The sequence below is a fragment of the Periplaneta americana genome, chromosome 13 (assembly GCF_040183065.1).
Source record: "Periplaneta americana isolate PAMFEO1 chromosome 13, P.americana_PAMFEO1_priV1, whole genome shotgun sequence".
Lineage (NCBI taxonomy): Eukaryota > Metazoa > Arthropoda > Insecta > Blattodea > Blattidae > Periplaneta > Periplaneta americana.
Genome location: NC_091129.1, coordinates 65,098,844 through 65,126,818, shown reverse-complemented (window position 1 = coordinate 65,126,818; position 27,975 = coordinate 65,098,844). Strand labels below are relative to the sequence as shown.

General features: G+C 36.0%; 1 protein-coding gene across 1 annotated transcript in view; it reads left to right on the top strand.

The window, feature by feature from the left end:
• The first annotated feature begins 13,020 nt into the window (after positions 1–13,020).
• LOC138711632 (myosin light chain kinase, smooth muscle-like) overlaps positions 13,021–27,975 on the top strand; it is a 143,231-nt gene continuing 128,276 nt past the window's right edge. The window contains exons 1-4 of the mRNA XM_069842763.1: positions 13,021–13,109; positions 13,367–13,448; positions 14,440–14,643; positions 27,674–27,881. Coding sequence (XP_069698864.1) covers positions 13,021–13,109; positions 13,367–13,448; positions 14,440–14,643; positions 27,674–27,881 — 583 coding nt within the window. The remainder of the gene's footprint in view (positions 13,110–13,366; positions 13,449–14,439; positions 14,644–27,673; positions 27,882–27,975) is intronic.

Sequence of the window (27,975 nt, the reverse complement as noted above, 5' to 3'; positions counted from 1 at the left end):
TCCCGCATCCACTATCTGAATATGACTAATAAAACTCATGAAATGGGATAATATTTTAAATACTTGCAATTAATGACATCTTAACCTCACAACACTTTTCACTGCAGTTGTGATCTTAAGGCTATCAACATACGTACCAAATAGAAATTAAATTGACGCTGGAGATTGTAATAAATAACCCAATATAATATATAATGTAAGGTATACTTTCTATTCATTTCGGTGTTCTGAGGCTTAGTCTATCCAACTAATTTATTTTCTATTTTGTTGCTTGGCAATATTGTTATTTTAATCTAGCGCTTACTGTATTTTCACTGCACACATGTTTATTGTACCTGACCCACAGGGAAAATGAAATAATGCTGAACAATAATAGCATGTAGTATTATCTACAGTTTATTATCGTTGTATGGGGACATGATTGGTAAATGGCTAACGTGTAAGTAGAAGAATCACCTGAAATACCGATTAGAATTTCAGTCCTCTCCTCTTCTGTAAGATCTACTTTCTTTATCAACTTTTGGAAGGCATGATAAACCATTGTTAGTCAATTATTTTCGATTGGTTCTTGGGAACAAGTGGATAATGCCGACAGTAAAGCAGCGCCGACTACGCTCGCCAGTAATGACCGGGGCGTACCGAGCCATACCAAACAAAAGAGAATCGAAATGTTGCTAGTAAAATTCATGACTATATTCTGTAAGAATTCACTGCACTAGTAAAGTGCAAGATTTAAGGAATATAATTTAACGGCGGTTTGAATGAATTTTTTTTAAAATATCGTAACATGTTTTCATAGCGAAATGAAGGAGAAATATGTTATGATTGAGGGGATATCGTTAAAATAGACGAATTTAAGAAACGGAAATATTACATCAAAGGGATCTTATAAATCTGACATTCATGCGTGTCAATTTTTCGCGAAGCAATTGTCACTAACACATCCCATCATCAATCCCTACTTTACCTTGTCACTGACAATGGACCTACTAGTCACTAATCTATCTTCTCATCAAACCCCACCTAACCTTGTCGTTAAAAGTGGCGCTACCTCTCACAGTGATGAGAGAGAGAGAGAGAGAGAGAGAGAGAGAAGTTTCTTCTGGTAACGATATCACAGGTAAACGTCATGCCCATATGTTGGTGACATTGTGCAACTTTATCATCTTAACGGCACATCTCGAAGCAACTGTACGTAATATTATCAACTTTAGCAGGTTTTTGTTCGTGTTATTGGATTCATGTTCATTTTATATTCAATAGTGTTAAAATGATATTCAGATGCACTTCCTTTAATTATTCATTGTGCCAAAATGAGAGAAATATGTACAGTACAGTAATTAAATAAACTGGCACGCTTTAAGGCTTGGGATCCATTTCACAAAGTTAACAAATTACAAATGACAAATTTCTACATTAACAAATTAGCCTACAAATTACAAGTGCAAGTTTATACAAATGCTCGTAAACTTGTCATACAGCACAATTTAATTAATTTGTAATATATAACAAGCTTCATAAAATCAGCAAAATAAATCGACAAACAGAAACAGTACGAGATTGTGTACTACGCAATGTCGCCAACAACAGTTCATGGAAAATCCGTAGACTGTGGAGTTAAATTCCCCGTATTTTACCACCATTAATGGATATGTTTAGATTTGATCCTAAAATGGAAAATAAGGTTTCCTAAATGTTAAACAGAAAATATTCAGAAGTCTTAGATTTCGCTATATTGACAACATTGAAGCTTCGTGATGACATTGCTCGATTATATCAATGTATTACTTTGTTTGCGATTGCACTATTTAAATTCAAATTCAAAAGATTCGGAATCATTTAGCATGTCTTACTAGTCATACCAGGTATTAATGAGAATAACATTGGAGGTTTGACAGAGTTGTGGGAGGAACAGGAAACTGCAGACTACAGACTCAGCAACTTCATGAATATCTGCTATTGACTCCCAGCACGCATCCAATACAAAGCAATACAAAATTGCTGTTTTTAGTTTAAGCTTCACTTCTGTTGTATTTTGGATATGATGTCTTATGTCTGACAGCAGTGTTTCCATTTCATTAAAACTCATTTAGAACCTCTCATTATGTTTACATGGTAATACGAATGTGTTCTTAGCTCTTATCAGAAAAATATTACGTGTTTTTTTTATTAAATTCAATATCTGAGACACTAGAACTGCTACTAAATACTCGTAACATTCAAATTGCTTTAGTTAAATTCTTAATGGTGTCAATTTACTCAAGAAATGAATTTCATATCGTCTGTTTGCAAGCAAAACACATTGAGTCAAAAATATTACTTATGAAAAAAGGCGTATATAGGCTAATGTACATAACGTATGTGTATAAACTTGGAATTGGAAAATCAAATACACAACTTACTTACTTACAAATGGCTTTTAAGGAACCCGGAAGTTCATTGCCTCCCTCACATAAGCCCGCCATCGGTCCCTATCCTGTGCAAGATTAATCCAGTCTCTATCATCATATCCCACCTCCTTCAAATCATTTTAATGTTATCCTGCCATCTACGTCTCGGCCTCTCCAAAGGTCTTTTTCCCTCCGGCCTCCCAAATATCACTATTATTCATTTCTGGATTCGTTCATACGTGCTACATGCCCTGCCCATCTCAAACGTCTGGATTTAATGTTCCTAATTATGGCAGGCGAAGAATACAATGCCTGCAGTTCTGTATTGTGTAACTTTCTCCATTCTCCTGTAACTTCATCCCTATTAGCCCCAAATATTTTCCTAAGAACATTATTCTCAAACACTCTTAATCTCTGTTCCTCTCTCAAAGTGAGAGTCCAAGTTTCACAACCATAGAGAACAACCGGTAAATATAACTGTTTTATAAAATCTAACTTTCAGATTTTTTGGCAGCAGATTAGATGACAAAAGCTTCTCAACCGAATAATAACACGCATTTCTCATATTTATTCTGCGTTTAATTTCCAACCTACTAAAAATGATATTTTGAGAATTCAGTTTTGTCAAAAATATTCAAAGCCTTTTTCTCAGAAGTAATATTTTTTACTTCGTGTGTTTTGCTTGTAACCCGACTATGCATCCTTTATGCGTAATTTGTAGCACTGTTAAAATTTACACACCTAACAGTATTTGTAGGGAATGTGTTACTTCACAAGTAAAATATACACATTTGTAAAATTACTCATTCATTGTGAAAAAAAAATCTAAAACATACAAAATTTAATTAGTAAACATTTTACTTTCTTTGTATACCTAATTTAACTCTACAATCATGCTGTGAAACAGAAATTTACAATATTTACGAACAGAGTTTATAATTTACAGGACCTGTAAACATCGTAATACAGGCGCCTGGAGAATAGACAAATACAAATACGAAATGTTATCATTAAAAATACGGATATTTTTTGCTTTACACATCCGGTTTTACAAACGTCTAATACATTTGTTGACGTATTCCAAACAAAATCTTTTACACAAAATTTTTCAATTAAATTAAAAATTTGTAACCAAAGTTACATACTTCTTAGTCTGTGAATAAATATAATGATATAGCCTCGTTACATCTTTAATTCATAATCGCAGTCACCATCATTATCATCATACATCCTTAAATATTTGTTTATTTAACCTACTCCTTGCACGCTCTATTAAATATTTTATACTAATGCTAGTTATTCAGTAGTAAAATACTCCTTTATCAAATAATTTGCATAGCATAAGATCACCGCATGTGACAAAACAGCACACGACATAGGAGACACACTCGGTTGGTACGAAAGGGAAATAACTTTTTCCTTCGAAGCCCCGTCCGCTATGTCTATAGCAGGCATGTCAGAAATGAGGCATTCATTGTGCATTTATGTGCGCGGATCGCCGGTCTGTGCGGACTGCATCATTCAGGCGTTGCTCTTACCAGTTCTTAGCTGAAGGGGTGTACAATAATCTATTCTGCGCTTCTAGTGTTGGATTAAATAGGCATTTGTACATCATAAACACACTTAGAAGAAGGAAAAAAACACAGTTATTATCAGTGTCCACATTTGATACTTGTAATACAAGAAAAATTAGGCTTACTCAGTTATACTTTATAAAGTAGTGGTTTGTAAAGCATAATTTATTAATATGATTTTTATATAGTATTTAAAGAAAAAAATATTGCAGTAATTTCGAAACAACAAAAAACGAACAAGTATTTCATTTTACGTAGTAGGTACTAATTATTTTAAAGTAATAGACCATACTATTTCATTGTTTCTCAAGCATTATTATTTATTGGGACCATTGGTACACAAATGTTGAACAAAATGTTATACTAACAATTAATTACATGCAGTGAAGTTTTACACTGAAATCATTTCCTTGCTGTATGTCAATATAAATTAACAATAATATTAATAAATAATATAAATTAAGCTTAGAATTTAAATTCACATATAGTATATTTGGAAAACTTTCAGAGCAAGTATCGAAAAGTCAGGAGCGTTACTGAAAGAAATTAGAAGTGTAGTTCACAAGCTGTGACGCTATGACATTGTCTTTATGTCAGGTTTAAAGATTTATTAATGTAAGTATATTAACATAATATAGATGGAACATGTGACATTATATATTTTTCCAGAAAGTTTTTCCGCCTTGCAAATAGTAGCTTCCTTCGCTCCTTACAGCCTCAAGAGCCTCAATTTCGTTATGAAATAAAAGTCGTCAGTCGCCTAATCTTTGATGCCTGTGTTAGTACAGACTCCAAAACAACGCCTTTGTCAATTTCGTTTTGCCGCGAGAGTACTGATTAAGAAATAAGCGCTGGCGAATATCATATTTTGAGAACTTTATTAATCTGATCTAAACTGTCACAAGGCTCTTACCTCGACATGGGTTGATGAAAGCCTTTCATTTTGAAATAATTATTGTTGGCTGAGGAAAACATAACAATTATGTTATACGATTCGTGATTCCTCTTCTTCGTTATATCTGTGGAGTCCTCACTTTATTTTTCATAACGCATTCACAGTCACACCTCAATCAGCACCTGTACTGATCTGAGTTACTGAAACAAATGCTGGTCTGCTGCTGCAGATACTGTATAGCCCTGACGCGCGCCCCTCCAACCTGATTCACTCCCTCCAGGTAGGGGAATAGGAACTGCACATTGCACAGAGACATCTGCACAATGTGCGCGATTGCACAATGTGCAGGGTTTTGACATGCCTGGTCTATAGCAATAAATGGTAGCACTAGAGCCGTAACGACGGGAGTTATATCATACGCGCATTGAATTATTTTATATCGCAATTCACTTACAACATAATACAGGATATTGAAATAAACTTGGAAAATTTCAGCACGTCTGTACCACATAATAAAACTAAGAGGGACCCAGTGATGAGATTTTATAGGGTACTGGCGGTTTCATTTCTAACATATGGGATGGACACTGGACACTGAATAGATCCGGCAAAAGAAGAATAGAAGCTGGAGAAATGCGCTTCCTAAGAGAAATATCAGGACCCACTTTAATAGATATATTCACAACACCGCAGTTAGAGAAGAATGGAAAACATTCGATTTAGTTGATAAATAAATTAAAGATTAAATTAGAATGGTTTCAGTATATAGACCCGATGGACTCGAGAAGATTGACCAAGCAAGTAGGGTGCAGCAAAGAAGTTGTACTGTTTTCAAAGGTTCTTTATTGAGCAACGTGAGGGTTATGGGTACGGATCGATCTTAGTTTGTCAGCTAGTTTGATGTCATTTTAGTATGTATGTATTTATTTACACTGCAATTGGGCAAGCACGCAGTGGCAGTGGTATACACAATACAAACAATACACAATAAAATGATAAGCAATACACAATAAAATTTACAGTACACAATACAATTTTACAATACATATACAATTTTATAAACAATACAATAAGAATACACAATACAATTTAACACAATAATAATAAAATATAAATAAAATACCTAATTTTACAATACAACCTACATAATTATGTATAGGCCCTACATAAGTTTCAATAGTCTTTCACTTTACTCTCATCTCACTCCCTGTAGTGGCACTATGACGCATTTCACTGACACTTTAGCACACATTTCACTGACACTCTGTAACACTTTTCACTGACACTATAGGACACATTTCATTGACGCTATAAATTATCACTGATCGGAACTGTTCACTGCACAGTAAAACCATAACTTCACTGACTCAGCTCGCTTCACTGATATAACAGTTCAAATAAGTCAAATAATTACACCCTTATGCATACTTATAAACAGAATTACATTTAAACTAAACATTTGTAGTCTAAGACCCTCTTACACGCTATTTTTAAATAATTTACAATTCAAACCAAGGAAGTAAGTCGTCAGGCTAGATAAATACATGTCACCTTAAAAAATTAAATGTTAAATGTCACCCTAATTTTAATTTGCACTTTATACACAACTTTTTAAGTTATTCTTGAATCTCCTTAAGGAAGGACAGCCCTCAAATACCGCTGCAGGTGTAGGTCATTCCAATCATTTATAGTTCTATTTAAAAATGAGAATTTACCGACATCCGTTTTCTGTTTCCTACATTTGATTTTAAAATCATGATCGTTCCTACCATAGTACGTTGGCTTTTCTAACCGAGCCGTTATGTCTACCCATGCTTTCTGACCTAGATGTGCTCTATACAATGATGCTATTCTAGTTTTCCTACGTCTGTTTTCCAAAGTTTCCCATCTAAGTTCTTTTATCGTATCGTTTCCATCTTCTCTTTTACCTTTAACAAATTTAGCTGCCCTATACTGGATTCTTTCTAAGGAATTTATCTGATATATTCTATACGGATACCAACATGTAGTTCCGTATTCCATTAACGGTCGCACTAACGTTAGATATGCTATTTCCCTCGATTTGGGGCTAGCCTTTCTCAAGATTCTCATAATAAAGTGAAGTGACCTCCATGCTTTACCCGTAACATTATCAACATGCACTCCCCAAGAAAGTTTGGAGTTTAAATACACTCCTAGGTATTTACAACATTGTTCTTGCGGAATTACAACACCACTGAATTCGTAATTAAGACTAGTTTCCTCTCGGGTTTTACAAAATGTTATAGATTTACTTTTAGAACCATTTATTTTCATCCTATGCATTAACGCCCAGTTATAAATTTTATTCAAGTCTGTTTGAATAGCATCTACATCTGAATTATTTCTAATCTTTCTATAGATAATGCAGTCGTCTGCAAATAGCCTCACATTTGATGTAATATTCTGGCATAGGTCATTTACGTATAGTACAAAGAGTAATGGACCCAGAACGCTGCCCTGTGGCACCCCTGAACTTATATTTCCAATTTCCGATATTTCATGACCTACTCTAACTCTCTGGGTTCTACCTTTTAAGAATTCTTGGATCCATAGCACCACTCTTTTATCTATTCCTAGCCTACTTAACTTATCTATTAATATGTCATGTGGCACCAAATCAAATGCTTTCGAAAAATCAATCACAACTGCATCGATTCTTTGCCTCAATCTACCTCTACAGCTAGATCCTGAACCAGCGACGTAATTTGACTATCACATGAGAAGCCTTCCCTAAAACCATGCTGGCGGTTGTAAAACCAGTCTTTCGCATTTAGAACATGACGAATATAATCCGATATCAAATGCTCCATGACTTTACATGCGACAGATGTAAGGCTAATCGGTCTGTAGTTTCCGACATCTAATTTATTTCCACCTTTATGTATGGGTACCACATGGAATAGCTGCATTGTTTATGGAAACATGAAATATACGCATTAAGTATGGAATTATGGCCTCGGAACCTAATTTAAGAATCTCTGTAGTAATACTATCTGGTCCTCGAGACTTCCGATTTTTTAATTTCGTTATTCTCTCTCTAAACCCTTTGGAAGTTATTTTGAAAGTCGAATTTGGTTCACATTCACGGTCTATGACACAACCACTTCTATCAGCGGGAGTATTATTATTATTATTATTATTATTATTATTATTATTATTATTATTATTATTATTGAAAACCGAAATGAAATAGGAATTTAATAAGTCGGCCTTTTCTTTGTCATCAGTTATACTTTCTCCGTTTTAATTTCGTAAAAGCACTACTCCTTCATTTTTTCCTTTTCTCCTGCGTACATAATTATAAAACTGTCTCCCATTGTTACTTTCATCTTCTTTTAAAATGGTTTTTAGAAAATTTTCCTGACCTATCCTTTTTTCACACTCAGGTTTCTTAATTAATTCGACATATTTTTCCCAATGCTCATGGCTTCGTTTACGTTTACTAAATGAGCGCCTTGTCTTTTTCTTTAAGTAGCGAATATAATTAGTCTAATATTCTGGGTCCGGATTTTTCTTAATTATTTTAGAGGGTACACATTTTACTAATGCCTCGAAAATTATACTCTTAAATTTATGCCATACATTTTCCATATTTCCTTCAGTCCTTAGAAAGTCATCATGCTTTTGTCGTAGAAACGTTTGTAATTCATGGACATCGGTTTTGTTGAAGTTCCAGACAGACACTGGACTTGACCTCGGATTTACTGTGTTTTCCCAGAAGATTTCTAATAAGACGCTATTGTGATCACTTATTTTATGAAGACTTTCAGAGTTGACAAAGAGAGAGACAGGTCTTAGTAGGTAAACATCTAATGGCCGTGTGCACCATTCTCGATCATCTAGCCCGTTTATCAGCAATCACGGAAACATGGTTAATTCTTGACAATGATCAAGTTACAGATGCGGTGCACCGACATTTTCCCTCGATCAACTCAGTACCGTCAGCTGACGGTACGCTCGCTTGAGAAGAATCATCTGAGCGCTAGGTTACCGCGTATAAAACAGCGAACGAACACACTCTGTCAATTATCGCTTCGTTTTTGTTTGTCGGACTGCTTTCAAACATCCTCGCAGTTTTCAAATAACAAGTTTCAATAATCATGGTAGCAAAAAAGAAAAGAGCACCGAACTTACAGTTCGAAGTGAGAATTCCTTTAGAATTCGTCAGCAATTATGCATCCATATTACAGAATAAAAGTACTGACGGAAGTTCTCTAAGAGAAAAGCAGGGTACCTGGTTGGATTTAACCTCACAATTCACATGAGTTATACGTGTTTACATAATTCCAGTTATTCCACATAATTTGTAATGTAATTTATACAATGGTTATTTCATATTATTGATAATAATTGGGAAAATTTCAGTATACGGATACATCACTGACAATTATCTTGAAATAGACTACTAAAAAGAGCATATTTGTGTTTGTCGAATGCTTATCATTTTCCTTACGAAAAGACACATTTCAGTGCCAATAATTTATTTGGGAAAATTTCAGTATACGGATACCTCACTGACAATTATCTTGAAATAGGCTATTAAAAAGAGCAGATTTGTATGTGTTTGTGAATGCTCATCATCTTGCTTACGAAAAGACACATTTCAGTGCCAATAATTTATTTGGAAAAATTTCAGTATACGGATACCTCGCTAACAATTATTTAAAAAAAACAAAAAAACAAAAACAATTCGTCTGTGTATGTCGAATACGCGTCATCATGCATACGAAAAGGAAGTTTTTAGTGCCAATTTATTTTGTGTGCACAAGGTTGGAAATTTGGAGTAAGAGGGAAAGGAAAGTATCCTTGTTCTGAAATTTATCCGTTTATTTTGTGTTCACAAGGTTGGAATTTTGGAGTAAGAGGGAAAGGAAGGTATCCGTGTAATTTCTCTTAATTCAATCGTAAATAGCCTAATTATCCAAAACGTCATGTAGGGCCTAATAGTTTCAAACGGCAAATCTATAGCTAATAAGTGATAATCTCGCATTCTACAAAATGGTAATTTAGTTTTACTATATTATTACCGGCATAGAATAACTACTTTATTATTATGTTAACAAAATTGGCCAGTTAGGCCTAAATAATAGTTTGTCCTCAAGTAAAGTCCCGATCTTCTAAAGCAGAAACATATATAAAACATTAGTCTATTTTGAGAAAAAAAAATATTTTTATTATTCATCTGCAAACTTACTCTTTGTACAATAACACCAATTCTGCTATTTCCGCAGTGATTTGCGTGTTCAAGATACATCATTTCATCTTCAATTCCATCAAGTACGTAAAATCGTGCCGCCATTTTGATTTTCTCGACTTGACCACGTTCAATTCATGATAATCGGTCCCACACCCGTGATCAAATTTGATCATCAACTCGCTTGTTTAACTTTGATCGAGATTGATACTCCGCAAATTGGCGTTGAAGATGGTTAAGTGCCGACTTAACCATGGTTAAATTTTAATCGAGAATGGTGCACACGGGCATAAGAGGGCATTGTCACGCGTCGGACCATTTATTACCTGCGTGAAATCTTTACGCCAGATCAATTCATTAACAAGGGTTTGTGCATCTGAATTTGTACCTGAAATCCCGTTCCAGTTAATTTTCGGGAGGTTTAGATCCCCAGCAATTACTACGTTTCGGTCTTCTGATACTGTATTAAGATATTCATTTAGTTTGTGCAAAGTTGGAGTTGACAGCATCGTAGTTTTGGTGTCGAAACATTTTTCAAGAATGATGATTTTGTTGTCAAAACACAGCTCCATTTTGATGTTGACTGCCACGGAACCGTTCCTAGCCGCAATACCGTATTGAGATGAGTAGAAAACTTCAGATTAAGAGCATCAGCTTCCAATAAGAAACCACGTCCGTTTTCTTTTCAGAAGAACGGGAACACTGTGACAGTAAATGGTACATGTTACTTCGAAATTCTATCTTCGTGAAATTAATAGACAGATGGTATGTTTTCAGCAAGATGATGCCACGGCTTTTACGACTGAAAACTTCATGAAAGTTCTGCATGTCTGTTCCCAAGATACATCATTTCTCGGTGCTACGACATTTCCTGGCCTCCCGGTCTCCTGACCTCCCCATCAGCGACAATTTTCCGTGGAGTTATCTGAAGTCAAAAGTGAACATAAACAGGCCTCAAACAGATCTGAAGACCGCCATTACCCAGCAATTCTCGAACATTGTAGGCGACATGTTGGAAAGAGTGACACTTAACTTCAGGGAGAGACTTGAAAATTGCACTGAAAGAGACGGACTACATGTGAGGGACGTAATATTCAAGAAAGTCTAAATGTGTGTACAAATATCAAAATGGTATAGGCAGTTCTTTTAAGTAATACATTCGTTTTGATATACATATGCACTGTGTTATTTCAATTTGAAAACCATCCAACTCCTCTCCCACACCCGGCATTACTCTATAAATCTAAAGCAAGACATGCAGTCGGCCATCCTATGACCAAATTAGATTAAGTCGGAACAGACTTTATAACCTAAGCTTGTACTAGAGGAAGAAGAAGAAGAAAATAGTTCGTTTAAAGTGACTGAGGAATAAAGAAGATGTAAAAGGGAAACACTTTTCGTGACGACAGTCCGATAAATGCATTGTTTTCCCGCTAGTAGCGCTTACATTAAGGATCGCACCTTCAAACTTTGCCGTCGGTGTAAGTGACTTCCTAAATGCAATATTACAAGATCGTTGGATTGGTATAAATATGTACCTCAGCCACCCTGATCGCCAGAACTTACCTTTATGGATTATTTTTGTGGGGGAAAATGAATCGCCTGGTCTATGAGACCTAGATGAATGTCTACAGGGTTGTTTCCGATTTATGATAACGAATTTGAAGGATATCATGTGCGTCAGGAATCACACCGACAGCTGAATTGCGGCGAGAGGTGACAGACCAGTAGTGAGTGATTTCATAATCAAAGTGCACGGTGTATTACAGTAGCAACGCCCAAGAAAATCAAGTCTTTTTGGGAGGGTACATAACAACTCTTTCCGATGACAAGTACAGTTATGTGAAAATCATAGGAGCCTGCAAAGCACGTGGCTTCGTTATTTCCAAGAAAGGCATCTTGTGTGTACATAATAAGACTGGGAAAGCTCGGATGCGATAAATTCCAGAGAGTAAAAAGCAAGCAAATCCACCCTCCGTCACAAGTTGCCACACCTCACGAGATGATACAGATTAATTCCATTCGAGCTTTACGAATCTTATTAAGTACACAGAAGATGCCTTTCTTGGAAATAACGAAACCTCGTTTATTGCAGGCTTATTTTATTTTCACTTAATTGTACTTGGCATCGGAAATGGTTGTTATGTAGCCTTCCCAAAAAGGCTCGATTTTCTTGGGAATTTCTGCTGTGAGTCGCCATGCACTCTGACTATGAGATCACTCACTACTGGTCTGTCACCTCGCGCCACAGTTCAGCTATCGTTGACTCCTGACGCACATGATGTCATCTAAATTCGTTATCAGAGATCGGAAACAACATCGTAGTGCACACATCTTGCTGTATATTTTGAGCGCTGGGTGACGTCAATGGACATTAGAATTAAATTAAGAACTGGCACTGATATATAGCAAACTACAAATATTGATCACTTACCTCATCTGATACAACTGATGTGTTGTAGCTAAAGTATAGAAGTCAGTGTAACGCAAGCTCAGTTTCTGCCACCCACTTACAGTTTAATGGTCGCTATCGCTCAAGATATACCAGGAAATGTGTAGAACTGGCTGATTTTTCTCTGTAGCTACAGTAATTGAGCCGTTCAGAGCAAAAGTGGTGTAGGGTAACTTAGGGTCTTTTGGACAGTGGGGCTTGTTGGACACTTTGTATTTTAACGTGTTACCTCGCCACTTGAGGGCACCACATTCTGCTGAATGTCAATGACGGAAGTAGCCACGAGTGGACTCTTCACAGAGAATAGAGAATCTACAAAGAAACCGTGAAATATATAGCGCAGGTGAGTGAAAATACAATACATGTGTTCTAATGTTTACCTAAAACACGAGTTGTTATAATTGAAAGACTTTTGTAATTAATAATTTACGGATGTGAAAGATATCAGATGATGAATTATAAGCTTCCACGTGAAACCGTAAATGCTTGTGGCAATGGCGTATGAAGCTGCGGTCTCTGCAGTCGTTCGGAGAGCTGTGACATTAGTTCCTATGTTCAGCTGCAGGTTGGGGACTGTTGGACAGTGAGTATTGCTGCTGTCCAACAGACCTTAACTAAGTATTCTTTAGAATTTTAGATTAAATAAATTGCATAATCTAATGAATTCACACAGAGAAGCCACTATTGAAGACATAAATATCCGAGACTTTTATGAATATTAGTTTCGCATCGTGAAAATAAAATAAAATTAAATTGTGTAACAAAAAATTATTTTTATGTAACAATGATTTAGACAAAATTAAAAATCGAATTTGAACAATTAATTTTCAATCTTTCCAGATGCCGCGTGTCAGAGAAAGAAAGAGTACGAGGGGAATGTGGTCTGAGGCAATGGCTCATGCCAAAAGAGAAGTTCACTCCGGTAGGATGAAGTTGTTTACAGCGGCGAAGGAATTTGGTGTCCCGCGAAATACGCTGCTTAGAAAGGCAGAACGTTTTGAGGAAGACAATAGGGGACCACAGGCATATCAAAGAGATAGTGCTTTGCGATACGAGAATGAAAAAAAACCTCGTGAAACACATCGTAAAATTACAAGACATAGCATTCGGTCTAACATTAAGTCAGTTACGAGAAAATGCGTTCAAATTTGCGGAAAAGAATAAAATACAGACCAAATTTAATACTGAAAAGGGAACTGCAGGTTATGACTGGGCGATGGGCTTCCTCAGACGCCACCCAGAGATCTCATTAAGAAAAGCTGAAGCGATATCATAAGGGAGAGCAAAATTGATGAGTTTTTTTTGCAGTCTACGAAGCCATTGTTGACAGCTTAAATCTAAGAAGTAAAACACAGTGCCTGTACAACGCAGACGATACTGGTCTACAACATAGTTTTGTGCCAAAGAAAATAAAAGCACGACGTGGTGCTCAAATCGTGCAGGAAGTCACAAATGCTGAAAAGGGGATCACAACTACGGTAATGGCTTGTTGTAATGCCGTAGGAAATTACATTCCCCCATTTGTAATTTTCAAAGGCAAGAGGAACAAACCAGAGTTCGTTGACGGAATGCCACCTGGATCTGTGGTGAAAATGTCTGAGAGCGAATACATAAATTCCGAGATATTCACTCTCTGGCTTCAACATTTCCAGAATCATCGAACTCCTTGATCAGTGATTCTCATCCTGGATGGGCATGGTTCCCATGTCAACAATGAAGAGGCACTATTGTTTGCAGAAGAAAACAACATCTAACTGATATGCCTGCCCCCCATACCACTCACTTTATGCAGCCGTTGAATCGTACTTTCTTCAAACCTTTGAAGACAGCTTTTAATCAAGCCTGTGGTACATGGATAAGAAACCATCCTGGCAGAGATATAACGAAGTTGCAGTTTGTTGTCCTATTTGCAGAAGCATGGGGAAGAGCAGCTACAATTACCACAGCCGTTCATGGTTTTCAAGCCTGTGGCCATTCCGGATGCTGCTCTTGCTCTGTCTAAGGTTTCGGACAGACAAACACCAGAACAAAACAATAGCAACCCAACTGCTAATAATGCAGCCATCACCAATGCAAGCACGCCCATGAAGAAGAACGATGTTTCAAATTCACCAGCAGTAACTCCTTTCTAATAAGTTTCACCGATACCCCGAATTGAAAGGAGCACTTCAGGGAGAAAATCTAAGTACAGAGCAATTTTGAACGCTACACCATTGTCAAAAGAGACATCCCTGAGGGCTACCACTAAGAACTGTCAACTCCCAGAAGAGGAAACCAGCAGTGAAATTGACAATGACCTTGAAAGTGAGAGTGATAGTGAGGATTATTGCAGAGAGAGTGGAGGACATTCCTATGACAAGAACCACGAACAATTTTCAGATGATCGGGTATTATGTAAAGGATGGTACCATGAATCATGTGCTGGCGGAAGAGGGAAGAAGCGCCTCACTTGTAAGAAGTGTCTAGTGTGACAACGACATGTCAAAAAGAGTTATTCTGTATCATTCTGTACTGATAATCTGTTTAATTATATGACATTATGCACAGGAATGTGTCAAAAAAGTTCTGTCCAACAGATCCCACTAAAGGGTCTTTTGGACACTTTTACACTAATACAGATTTTGATTAAACTCCGGAAAACTGTGTAATTTCTTGTAATAATTTCATTACAAATCTACACACAGATATATGAGAAACCACATCACCAATAGTTTCAGGGTGCATTATTACTTCCTAACTCTAAAATTAATCTTGAGTACCAAAGTGTTCAACTGACCCAGTTCTACCCTAAGTCAAAGTTGGATAATGAGATTTAAAGTAAAAATTATGTAAAATAAAGCGCAAAGTAGCAATTAATATGGCCTTCTTGCTATCCACTGACTACTGATAGTTTAAATAAATTGAATATTAATTGCTACTTTGCGCTGTATTTTACAGAATGTTTACTTTAATCCTCATTACCCATTTCTGTCTTACACCACTTTTGATCTGAATGACTCAATTATTCGCGAAACATCTGGCATTTGTAGGAATACCAGAACATCAATGATACACATAGGCCTAGTCATTCCTGTGGTCAGATAAATGGCAGACAGTTTAAATATATTCTCATGCCACTAACGGAAAAACGGTGCACCTCTCGGCATGATAAGCCTGATCTCATATAATGGAAAATATTTTCCATTATTTCTCCATCATCTCTGAACTATTGTAAACGAACTAATTTAACACCCTGTATGTAACTAATCATAATTATGAAATATATCTAGCCTAAATATAATACTACTACTATTCATTAAATTCGTTCCATCCCTGAAATAATTGTCGTGAAAACAGTTTCAATCTTAATTTCCCTCCCAGTATGAAATTGAGCGATGTACAGTTCTCATAGTAGTCTTAGTTGTATTAATTTCACTCTCAGTTATGTAATCTGCTTTGAATGATATTTCGTGGATACGAGGGAGAATTAATTAGTGTCAAAAACCTTGAAATCGACGGGTTTCGTATGTGTAATTAAGTTACAGTTTAAATGGCAATTTAAACATCACACGAACTGTCATGTTGAAGACTGCTGCTGCATCGAATTCCACTTGTTAATAGCAAATAATTAACGCGTTGCAATCAGATCAAGAAATCCATCTTCATTATTTAGATAAAAGAGGTGATGTAACCTTCAACTGCAGTCTCGTAATGATCATGTAGACAAGGATTTATTTATGTCTGAGTGAAGTGAATCGTGTGTTTTTTATGTTGGATAGAATTACAAAATAGTACAGCCCTCCGTCCACTGAAAATTTTCGTTGGTTAACCAAGTGCATTTAATCTATTAATAGACAGATTAATCTAATTTTAATCGAATTTAATCAGTGTTTGTAACTTCCAACATAAGCCCCTAATATTATTTTTTTAATAATTCCATATTATACAAAGAAAAAGATCCGTTTTCCTAGTGCTGTTAATCGATCAAAATATTTAATCGACTAACTATTTTAATTTAATCGATTAATCAATAGATTATTCCAGTTTTGATCGATTTGAAAAAATGTTTCAATATACTGTAATACACAATGATTATTAAATTTAACTTGTGTTCGGTGATAAGTATAAGTATTAAATTATTGTTTTATATCTGTACATATTGTATCGTTATACGAATATTACAAAACTATTTTAGTTATTTATTAACATATTTATTATGAGGCTTATAATTTGTATCAATTTCTCCGGGAATTTTTTAGACAAACATAAAATAACAAAAAGTATGAAGACTCACCTAGTTAATAGTGCTTCATCCATGATTTTAAAAATGTGATTGCATTCACATGCTCCGAATTAAGTGCCGCTCAACGTTTAGTAACCATGTTTCCTTCACCACAAAACACAAAAAAACCTTTTTCTGTCAAATACTTCTTCACGATCATTCAATTTAAATCCAAACGTTTCACCGAGTTTACCTCTCAAATTCTCATATGACATAATGCAGTTTACACCTTTCAGAAACCACAGAAAACTGATTATTTTTTTTCTTTATCAAACTAAACACACAACCTTCATATACAAACTCAGTACAGAAACTGCACCTGCAAAAGTACAGCGATCGAAACAGAAGACTGGCCCCTATTGTAATCGAATTACCAGATTTTACAAAGAGAAGAAGATAGTTACGCTCTCACTTGCACACAGTGTAGACATGGCTATTTTATAAGGGATCAGGGGGACGAATCCTAGAAAAGTATGTATTTCATATGCTAGGAAGATGAGCTGATAATAAGATGAAGTTTCTTGAAAAACCATGAAACTTAATAAAGGTTTCGCGTTGTGTTTCCACTTTCAATAGAGGTAGACTAGATCACTGTCCTCGTATCTCCATCTCTTTCTGAAGTGTTTGTGGAACGATTTTCCCTACGCTACCTGCTTTGCAGTTAGAAAATAACAGTACTATTGTGTTTTTAAGTAAGCAATTTCCGAAAGAGGAATATTAATCGATTAAATCCCACAACACTAGTTTTTACAAATATTTGTAATTTTACTAATGTACTAGCCGTACCTGTGCGCTCCGCTGCACCCGTTAGAAATAAATATAAAGTAATTACATAATTAAAATAAGACGTTTGATCCAGGGAACATTCGTGTTTGATAGAAGGATAAATCGTTTAATATGTTACTTAATTTAAATTGCATCCAAATAATTAAAATGCGATCATTTTGGTCCAGAGACACTCATTTGGTGCAATGACAATTCCTTTAACCTGTTTCTTAATTTTTATTACATGCAACCATAGTTTAATGAAGATTGACATCATTTAGATTTCATGTGTATATTTTATTTTACTTGTTATAGGTTTCCATTGAATTATGGTAATAACTTAATTTTAACCCTTGTTTTCTACGTATTCAGTAAATGGCGCTTGGCACACTATGGTTGTGAATCCTTCAAATTACTTAAATTATATTATATTATATTATATTATATTATATTATATTATATTATATTATATTATATTATATTATATCAGAAGTTACTGTAATAACATTATAGCATTATGTCCATATAAAGAAACTACACTTTCCAATGGTGAAATAATAATTAATTATACAAATCGGCTAATTTAGCTTCCGATATTACTTCATACAAACACAGAAACATTCTCTGTAGGCTATCTTTCATATCTTTCGATTGTTGCTGTCCAAGGCCCCTTATAGACGAAGTCATTTGTTTTTTAATTCATTACACGGCCTTAGATGGCAGTTATTTTAATTTTAAAATTCATTTATCTCATTAAATATCAGTCATATCAAAATTTTTCATGGAATAAAACTTATCGCAAATTATTCTTAAAGAAACTTTTGTTATGTAACATGTTTCACAAAAATCAATAATAAGCGAGATATTTCGATTTATTTAATTCAGGCCTCCTTATAACCCCCTTTTTAAACAATATATTTTGAATGCCATATAGCCTAAAATCTAAGTTACAACGAACTTAATTTATATTCCAATTTTCATCGAAATCCGTTCAGCTATTATCGCGTGAAAAGGTAACAAACATACAGACAGACAGACAGACAGACATACAAACAAAAATTTCAAAAAAGCGATTTTAGGTTTCAGGGTGGTTAATTATATATGTTGGGACCAATTATTTTTGGAAAATCGAAAATTACCAGAAAAATTTCGGCTACAGATTTATTATTAGTATAGATTTATCGTAAATAATGATTATTAAGAAACAATTGACAATGATAATATAAACAGTTCAGAAAGAACAAATGTTTCCAGTTTACACTTAATTATAGTCACATCTCTCTGTTCCAGTGAAACATGTCACAAGGGTGATTATGTTTATGATGATATTGGAGACTATTGGGGCCATATTCATAGACATTCTTAGCGCGGGCTTCCGGTGGATGATCAGCGAACTAACGTTTTTCATATTCATAAACCAGTGTTAGCGATATGATATGATATGAATCCTGTACAAGTAATCAGTCGATAGCCGGGGCTAATTTAGCACGCTCGTAGCGCGGGTTAACGAAATGTCTATGAATAGCACCCCTAGTGTTTTCACAATAACTGAAATATATTTTCTTTCAAAACATTATTTTTCTGTCTGTCATCTTTCCACAATCGGTTAATTTAAATCTGAAACTTTTACCAACTTTTCCACGCAACTGTTCACAAGCTATATTCGTAATAAATTAAATTCACAAGTACACTGACCTCTGAAAATAACCAACAATCATGCACAATTTTTTTTAGAGTGAAGCAATAATCTAGAGCAACCGAAAGCTGAGCTTTGACAGTTCCATAAATAACTAATGAATAAAGTTAGGAGAATGTGGACGAAACATTCCGAAGTGTATTGTTACTCGGATAATAATTAATCCTTTTCCAACTGGAAACTTCCAGCTACTTTCGGTTGACAAAAGACAACGAGTCCACAAATAAAGTACACTATACGATAAGTTTTCAAAATTGATTTAAATAAATGACCGTCTAAGCAAATAAGAAAATAGATATGAAGAAGAGAGTTAATCGGTTCGATTAATCAACGAAATTTAAACATTATTTTCATTGTCTGATTTCATTTTGTTTTTGTGTACATATTTATCGCCAATGTTCAGGATTATGATGAGTTTACTGATGAAGTACTGTGTCTTTAGCCACATTAGTATTTGAGTCAGTAGAGTGTTGGCTTACAACGTCATCGGGCTCGAGCAGTTCCGGCTTAAAATTTTGTCGAAGATGGAGTTATATTTGTGGAGGACAACGTCAAGTTAATGAAGGTTTTACTCGAGCTTCTCCTGCTTTTCCCTCTTCATTTCAACAACATACTCCGCAATTTACCTTTCATTACCATGTTCATCTCGGAAGTAGGGTATCACTTGTGTTTAAGTGACATAGAATCGAATCGATCGTCAGGCATAGTGGATATTCTTCGCGGTTTGTCTAAACTGGCAGCGTTGGTGGATTCTCTACGACTTATAGACCTGAATGAGAAGCATGGGATTCTCCAAAGTTCTTTCTTGTCTTACGGGACATTACGACTCACGTTGTTCTGTGAGGGATGACAGACCATCAGTAGAGGTACAGTACATGGATTTGATGACTAGAGAGGAATGCGTAGTGCGAAGAATGATGGAGCAAAACCGGCCAGCACAATCGGCACGTAACTCATTCCAACACGGTTGCACAAAAAGCCTACTTGAGCTGAAATTCTGAGGGGTGCTTCATTTACCGCCTTTATCCCTCTTTTGCATCCTTAAAAATACATGTACAATGGAAATAACAATCGTATATTCTACGAGTAATATCTAGGCTAGATACCGTCTAACATATAATGTATAAATACGATTAATTAACTCAGTAATATATAATTGCTCCGTATCGTATATGTGGCAGAAAATACCATTAATTGCGAGTAAACTTTTGAAACTGATTAAGGTTTCAGAGCTGTTTAATTAACTCTATCCTTTTGATATAAAAGGGAAAGGCTCAAACGTTCCGACGTATAGCCAAGGTAATTAATGATTCACATACAAGATGATTGAAAGACTATACAGATTTTGAACGTGAAAAGAGCTGATTTAATAATTATTTTTATGGTTTTATTGGTAGGGTACTGTAACACTTTAATGACTTATTGAAAGTCGCTATTTCAACTTCACGATTACATATTGTCGGTACTGGAGAAAACACCTGCACACAATTGAATTCTCTGATAAGCAGGTTTTGTGGTTTATTCTCGGAGCGACAGTCTAAATTCTTTCCGTAACTTATTGCAGTCTTAAGATCTATTGCTTATACTGATCTTTTTGGGACGGAGGGATAAAATGAGTGAAATTCTTAGAGTAGATATATCGTTCCTCAAATAATACAGATATAGACCAGGCAGTTCCCCTGCGGTCTCCAGATTGAAAGACCAAACTTGAATGAGGAATCTGTTGTCGTCTTAAACGTCTGCTACATCGATTTATGGTCGTGATTGGCGCTAGACGAAAATACCGACTGGCATGCAATTCGTGAATTTGATTACTCATGTATCAAGAGAGATAAATTGTTTGATGTAATAAATTATAGAGTCCCGCGCCGTGGTGTCGCGGGCTAAGGCATCCCGCCTAGGACTCGCGTTTCGGAATGCGCGCTTGTTCGATTCCTCATGGGGGAAGAAATTTTCTCATGAAATTTCGGCCAGTGTATGGGACCGGTGCCCACCCAGCATCGTGATGCACTTGGGGAGCTACGATAGGTAGCGAAATCCGGTTGCGAATACCAGCTATAACGGCTGGGGGGATCATCGTGCTAACCACACGATACCTCCATTCTGGTTGGATGATCATCCACCTCTGCTTCGGCATGTGGGCGTGAGGCCAGCAGCCGGCTGGTCGGTCTAGGCCCTTCACGGGCTGTAGCGCCACGGATTATTATAATAAATTATAGGCAAGAGTTACCACGAAATTGAATTGTGATAGCTTTTACTGTAACCTTAAACACATAACCATTTTAAGAGTATGTGAAGAAAACGCTTCAGTACTGCTGCTCAACTGAGCGACTACAACGGGTTGAGGAATCGGAGGTTACTATAGGTATGCCACAAGCAAAACTCAGCTCGGACTCCTCGCGGCGCGCATGCTATACCCCTCTTACTCTCCTGCAGTAGGCGTGACAGCATGCTGGAAGCAGAAGCATACGTCATCTGCGCGAGACAGTCACGCCCGCTGGTTTCTGCGCACTGAGTTTTCCTTGTTGGATGCCTATATTAAAGCTCGCCTTGTGATACTTTTATCATTTTTCACTATTTTAACCTTGGACATGCCTTCATATTTGTCAATATTTAATATGTATTGCTTATTTTTCACATATAAGGTAAACTGCCCTATTTTTGGCACCCCTTAATTAAAGCTTCGATATTAAGGAAATGCAATAATTTGCACACCTCTTTCTTACGAATTTCGTTAGCCAGTTACTCCATTGTTCTTCTGCAATTTAATTTTAAAATATCTTATTCATTGTTTGGCGGATATCGCTTGCGGATGGAAATGTTGTGAAATAGCTCTTCTATTCTGGTGATTTCTTAGCGGTAAGTTAAGAGCAGAGAATTCTTTGTACCTTATTAGCTATTACTGTAATAATTTTTTTAAATTTTCCGGATAGGTGCTTAACTTAAGCTTAGCCTCCTAAGAAGTATGATATATTGTGGTTTGTGTAACTTACAAGTTTACGTGCGAGAAGGGGGGTGCCAATAATTGGTGTGTCAAAACTCGCATTTTCCAGTTGTTGGCATGTAGTGCCAATAACCGGGTTTATGAGTGAAATCGTTGTTTTTAGATCAAATATTCTCAAATTAGTCCTGCATTTCTTATGGATGCTAATAATAGCTCTATTTTTAAAAAAACAACTTCTCTATCGAATGATTGGCACTGGTGCCAATAACTGGAAAACTTTGTGCCAACAACTGGTGTTAGGCCTATGTTTACCTACATGTTTTATATTCATAGACTGAGTAATAGCTTACTGCTAGTTTCTAATGTGAAAATAAAAGCGCACAGTGGACAACATGGCACCACACAAAAAGACATAGTTACTGTGAGGAGACTTTAAAAGAAGCACTGCGATCTATAAAGCATGGGATGTCATTTAAAGCTGCAGCCAAAAGATTTCGTGTACCTAGAGATACTTGTCAATTTCGATATATCAAAACGTTATAAAAACATCTCGTTTTCGAGTTCCTGTTCTTAACAGTGAAGAGGAAAGCACTCTCGTTAGGAGAGTTATCAATGCAATTGGGCCTATATAAATTTAGTCATCGAGGTCTTTGATATTGTGGATTTGTGAAAATTTTTAATTAAAGCATTCGGATTTAGTTTCTGATCATTACTTTCTTCGTGCTAAATTTTTAGAATTTTAAAAAGGAAATTTTCAAAAATATATTTCTATGTCATTCCTGTCTTCCTAGGTGGATCTTCGAATGTGCCATAAGGAATTTCCAAAGTGTATGGATGAAATCAGAAATATTCTTCGAATACATTTCCAATGTATTTTATCCATTCATCATTGAGAATAAAATCACACTTCCAGTTATTCTTACTGACTTATCATGCCAGTGACCTATGTAAACAACTGAAGATAATTCTAATCTCTTTATATCCCAATGCCACTAGAATTATATAGCCTGCAGATGTTTCAGCCTATAGACCTATTAAAAGCATTTGGAAAAACGCTGTGATGGACTGGAAAAGAAGGCATCTAGAACAACTAGTAAGCAAAAAAGATTTTGCACCCATTCTTCGACATGTTTTAGAAGATATGGAACTTGAAAACACTGTTAAAAAGGTGTTCAGGCCTCTATAAATGGAATCCTGATGCAATTGACTACAAAAAGTCTTTGAGAAAAATAAATAAAGATACTAGTTTGCAAATGAATAAGGTACTCAGATGCAGTATCTTCCTTATGATGAGTTCGTAAGGATTTTTGGCCATGAAAGAATTAAGAAATTTCAAAATATTCATAACCCTGTTGAAAATGAAGATCTCGTGAAATAATTCTTCGTTCTTTACAGACATGTAAACATTATCAGATGAGCAAAAATGCACAGGGCATGAATACTACAGAGACGAGCAGACCAACAGTAAATAATACTGAGGGCGAAACTTGTGATAACAGGCAGCTAACAGTAAAAAGTCATAAGGACCAAGCTTATGATAACAGAACTTCCACCCTTGTTGGTGACGAAATTAATCATGATCAACAATGTGTAAATGAAACTGTTCCTCAGCTAAATTCTACCTCTCACATTGAGGAGAAACAAAATGAGATTATAAGTTAATCTGTTAATTTATGATCACTAAATAAAACATGTGTGAAATATAATTGTGGCCGGAAACACCAAAACCAAAGGGAAAGAGGAAGATAAAGAGAGTACCATTTGTACTAACATCTGGGAAATGGAGGGAACTGCATGGCCAGAAGGAGAAACGAAAGGAAGATTATTTTTAACAAAAAGAGAATCGTAAACTGGAAAGACAAAAGAAAAAGCTGAAAAAAAAAATCAGCAGAATCCGGACGAAAAATTTCAAAAGTGAACAAAGAATTAGAAAAGGACACCACAAAAAAACAGAGCGTACACACAGTACACAGAGGAACGAAATATTCGGATATTTTTCAAATGCACAAGAGCTGTTTCTTCAACCAAAAAGGACTATGAATGCAACACATGCAAGAGACTATATCATAGTCGATACATACCGGATCATCATAGAAAACATATTTCGGACGATTTCGACGAAGATCTATTTCATTGCCAATTACAGAGAGTAATAATGTTTCTGGGGATGAGGCAATTTTTTCTGACCCAGAATAGCTGAAATTTCATTTCAATAATAGCCTTACAATTTCAATAATAGCCTCACAATTTCAATAATTTCATTATTATTACATGTCATATTATTATAATGTAACTTAGTAGGAATATATCTAAGAAATGAGACTTATAGATAAAAATGCAACCTTTTTGCAGAGGGTGCCAATAACTAGCAAAAACGTTGACAAGTACTGGCAAAAGGGTGCCAATTACTGGCATATTTGATCCTAAATATTTAACAATACATTGTTGCATTACTTTGTGAAATAAAATATTATTTGATATTACCATTGCATTTGTCAGTCCTTACTCTATTTATGAGAGTTTTTCTAAGTTCCAGGAAAGAGTATTTTCATAGAAATTGAAGATTTCCTCATCCAATGTCCTCAAGGTGCCAATAACTGGGTGGTTTAACCTATATCGAATTTTATATCTGAAGATGCCCACAATTGGGAGAAAACGTTAACACTAATAATGTAATTGTAAAATAACTATTTTAGTATTTTACATTAAAATAAGTCAAAACAGTGAACATTTTTAATGTTTTTTTCATTTGAATATACTTGACTTATTGGAACTCAAAAATGAATTCAAACGTTACAGAAGAGTAGGGTACACAAGAAAAAACGGAACTATTTTAAATAACCCCTCATTTTAAGCAGTTATAGCCTGTTAATTTTAAGCCTTATATTAATTTTAAATATCATTTGATTATTGAATTAAAGTAATTAAATAGATTATAAGTATTTGTAATTTTACTAATAATTTCCATTCATTTTTAAATATATGTGCAACGGGAACGAGCCGGGTGGCCTACTTCTTCCAGACAAGTACACGACATTTACAAACTATATTCGAGAGATATATCTCTATTCCCTATGGGAGGAAGGTAAATCTCCACTATCTTTCAGAAAGTGGAATTCAGTTTCGCTGCTGGATTTGTAACCGGATATGCTACCACTTCAGTCACAGCAGAGGACGCCAATAAAATGCCATCATCCACTTCATGGGTTTAGGTTTTTTAGCCTCTTCCCAACTTCAAAAGACGTCATCCTCTCTAGCTAGAGAATGTCCGATATCTCGGTGTCCTCGAACTTTGTAATTTAGTATTATATTGGAGAGATTTCGTTTGTCGTTTTCACTTATAGGTACTAATTCTCTATTTTAACGTGAACCGTGTTACACCATGGAAGGTTAATATTTCGCCCGTGGTTACCTCTTTGAAAATATGGTTTGATACCCGTCTGGATCAAGGTGGGAAAAGCCGGTGCTGCGAGGTTTTTTCAGTGTTTTCTTAAATGGGGATGAGTTGTGTGGATATAAAGGGAATAATTGTGACGTGTCGTGTATGGTTCCTGGGGTAGCTCAGTCGGAATAGCATTCCTGCGCTAAGCGAAGGGTCCCGACATCGATACCCGGCCCTGGAGCAATTTTGCCCTTGAAATTATTCAAGTGAGTTGATACTTTACTTGATGATCTACTAAGAACTTAAACCAATAAATACAACGAGGGGGTAAAGAAAAATATAGATGTATTAATACGAATCATTGACGCTATTTGTCTTCTAGCTAACCAGGAACTTCCTCTACGGGGACATGACGAAACAGTTCTTTGAACAAATGAAATTTTTTAGAATTTTTTAATGTGTTAGAAAAAATATGGTTTACTTTTAGAAAACCATCTGAATTCTTCCAGTGTTTCCAGGAATTTTTCCATTGATTAAATGATACCATAAAAGCTATTACTGATGTAGAAAAAGAAGAAATGACAAATAAAATTAACTCAGTTTCATTTGTAGCTATAATACTTGATGAAACATCTGATACGTTGAGAACAAATCTCAACTATCTACAGTTCTCCGCTATGTCTATGAAAGATTCTTGGGCTTTGTAGATGTTAGTGCTGATAGAACAGAAGATGGTTTATTTACTCACGTAGCACGAGTAGTTAATGAATTTGACATTTCTACGAAACTCGTGCGACTATAGACCAATTATATATTTTAACAGAACACCCATACTCCAGATTCAGCATACGCCAATGGTCCGAATGGATAGCTCAGTTCATGAATAAAAACACTTATTGTTAATACTGTACTGTATTTTGATTAAAGAAAAACCTAATGAAAATTAATAATCCGTGGCGCTACAGCCCGTGAAGGGCCTAGACCGACCAGCCGGCTGCTGGCCTCACGTCCATATGCCGAAGCAGAGGTGGACGATCATCCAACTAGAATGGAGGTGTCTTGTGGTTAGTTGATATTTGCAACCGGACTTCGCTACCTATCGTAGCCCCACAAGTACATCACGATGCTGGGTGGGCACCGGTCCCAAATACTGGCCGAAATTTCATGAGAAAATTTCTTTCCCCATGAGGACTCGAACCAGCGCGCATTCCGTAACGCGAGTCCTAGGCAGGATGCCTTAGACCACGACGCCACGGCGCGGGACCCTAATGAAAATTATCAAATTCAAAATCGCGATATTTCCTACTTTACGTAAATGGATGAATTGTACTTTTCTTCCCTCCTGTACCTAATAAAGTGATTTGTTTGTATTTTACATCAGTATCATCGAACTCCAGTCGTAGAAAGGGGTAGCAAACTGTGTTTCCGGTTCTCAACTGCTAAGAGGAAAGCGGGAAATAAGGTAGACTGGAGAGTGCTGGGTTTACAGTGGCAGACCTTTGCTTGGGCAGAAAACTATGAATGAATGACACTAAAATGGTATGGATACGTCCAAGGAATGGCAGAAGAGAGGCTGGCGAAACAAGTATTACAGTGGGCACCAGTTGGAATGAGGAGAGGATGATTACGAAGAAGCTGGAGGGAAGGAATAGATAAGGATGTCTGAGAAAGAGTACTGGAATAAGATCTCTGGGCAGACGGAGTAATGGCGACTGGGAATCGGAAGAAGTCGTCATGAAATCTACAACACAGGACGCACAGCTTTACTTTCCTTTACGAGAAAGGATTTTATCGCAGTCTAAAATCCATCGTCCTTAACCTGATTTACATCCATGAGCTTCGAATCTAGCGGATAGAATAGTTGCCACTAGACCACCGAGGACGTTTTTCTATACGTCCAGTTACTCGGTACAGTGAAGAGATGTTCATATATCCCTCATAAATACTTTAATAATATTTTAATATCTTGAAATGTCATTTTCTACCTATATTAATCTTGATTTGTACGATTTGTTTCAACATAAAACGCGAATTTCCGGAATGTATTATTGAAGCTTCTCAATCAAGAATAGTCACATTCACACACGCGGCTGAATTAGAATTCCAATGCAGATACATATGAATCAGGAGCAAATGCAATAACACCCGGTGTCGAGGGTCCATTGGAAGAGATAACAGCGAATTCAGTTCTTGAAATGCCGCGCCAACATGCAAGAGAGTCTGCTGTGTATAATGCAATTACTGGCCGAGGCAGCTGCTCGCTTGTAATTCAATCACTGTCCAACAGCTTACAGCTCTCCAACACGAGTGAGTGCTTAAACGCTGCTGGTTTTCATATGGAATCTTGCAACGAGATATACGAATATGAAACCGTCCCTACTTGGAGCTATGCCTTCATACT